The sequence below is a fragment of the Emiliania huxleyi genome (genome assembly GCF_000372725.1).
Source record: "Emiliania huxleyi CCMP1516 unplaced genomic scaffold EMIHUscaffold_417, whole genome shotgun sequence".
NCBI classification, from domain to species: domain Eukaryota; phylum Haptophyta; order Isochrysidales; family Noelaerhabdaceae; genus Emiliania; species Emiliania huxleyi.
The window spans coordinates 38,413-39,996 of record NW_005198852.1 but is presented as its reverse complement, the minus strand read 5'-3'; the positions used below and the strand labels follow the sequence as shown (position 1 = coordinate 39,996).

The 1,584-nt window shown below is 66.2% G+C and overlaps 1 protein-coding gene across 1 annotated transcript in view; it reads right to left on the bottom strand.

The window, feature by feature from the left end:
* Positions 1-1,462: 1,462 nt before the first annotated feature.
* The window catches only part of EMIHUDRAFT_244334 (hypothetical protein), a gene marked incomplete at both ends in the record, with an annotated part of 1,646 nt that continues 1,524 nt past the window's right edge, over positions 1,463-1,584 (bottom strand). The window contains one exon of the mRNA XM_005769555.1: positions 1,463-1,477. Coding sequence (XP_005769612.1) covers positions 1,463-1,477 — 15 coding nt within the window. The remainder of the gene's footprint in view (positions 1,478-1,584) is intronic.

The following is a 1,584-nucleotide window of genomic DNA, read 5'->3' as shown; positions in this document are numbered from 1 at the left end:
CGAGAGACAGGAGCGATTCGGCGCCGGCGCCGCTGCCGCGAAGCCTCAAAAGAAGAAGAGTCGGCGGGGCGGTCGAGGCAAGCGGGGGCGGCAGGCTGGCGAGGAGCCCCCGAGCCCTCAGCCGCGCCGCAGCCGCCGCGGGGGAGGGGTGCAGTAGAAGAGAGTAATTGGCACCTGCAGTTGTAAGTACGTGTTGCCATGAGACCCCTCCCCACCGCCCCGATCCCCCCACCCCCTTGCTCCCCTCCCCCCCTCGGGAGGGCCGAACTGAGGCGCCCGAGGGGACCCCGCAATTCCCTTCCCCCCTCGGAGGGCCGGACTGAGGCGTCGAGGGCCCCGCTCTGTCCCTCGCATAGCGGCCACTCTTCGGATCGCTGGTCGAGCGACCCGGGGGATGCCCCGCGCGCCTGACCCAGGCGCGAAAACGAATCTGCGAGGCGTGGCCGCTCACGCGGCCCGATGGGGAGGAGGGGAAGACGTAGGGCGTGCTTGCGCGCCTTTCCGAGGCCCCTCCAGCCCACCCGCGCTAGGTCTTGGGGGACGAAGGGGTCACACCCGACGACCTCGGGAACTAGCCGGGGCAGTCGGAGAAGGGGCAACTCCGTGCACTGACGGTCGGCCGCCAGAAAACACGCCTCCGTGGCTCGGGTTACACCAATCCTCGCTACCCAACGCGGCCAAAGGATATCCACCTCGAGAACCTCGAGAGAGAGAGTGTTGCCATGCACATTTTGCAGCTGCTGCGAATGAAGGATTAGAGGGAGGGGCTGATAGCGGGTGTTGCGTGTGTCTCGCCCCGCAGCCCCGAGAGGCCGGAGAGCCACCACAGCAGCGCACACCACAGTGGCCGAACTTGTGGCCACACAGCGCCGGTTGATGTACCGTGGCTTCACTCGGCGTACGCAATCGCTGCCGGCTGTCGCCTACGAAGGCAGTGCACGAGCTGTCCGCTACGCGATGGCGAGGCATCGGCGGCATCAGAGGGCGAGGCAATGGATGGCGCATCGCACCGCCTCGGAGTCAGACACGCCATGGGCGGAACTAATATGTCAGGCTGTAGACCGTGTCGCAAGCTCTGCTCTGCTCTCATAGGTGGTTGATGGACAATCGGCATGGCGGACGAGCCTCCCCACTCTTCTGGTGTGTTGCGGTCCGCCGGCTCTTCTGGTGTGTTGTGGTGCGACGACCGAGTGCTGCTCGCTCGAGGCCGCCGCCCTTTGCACGCGGCGCTCAGGCGTGACGAGGACACATGCGGATGGCGCACGACACTCGGCGGCCATCGGGAGGCGCCAGCTCGGCGGTGGTAGCGACCCGTGGCCGCAACGTAGTGGTGTGGCGCTGAAGCTAGCTCCGGGACGTACGTATTTCGATAATTATGAACGATTTAGTCCAGAATTTCACAACAAAAGGCTCTCGCACACGCACGATTCACACGACAGACAAGGCGCAGACGACGGCTTCCTTAGAAGCCATCGTCCTCGCCACAAGAGCCGGCGTCCGAAATCCCCTCCTCCGACACCCGCCCCACCCCACCCCACCCCGGACCCCTCCCCTAAGCCCCACCCCGTCCCGACCCACCCCGCC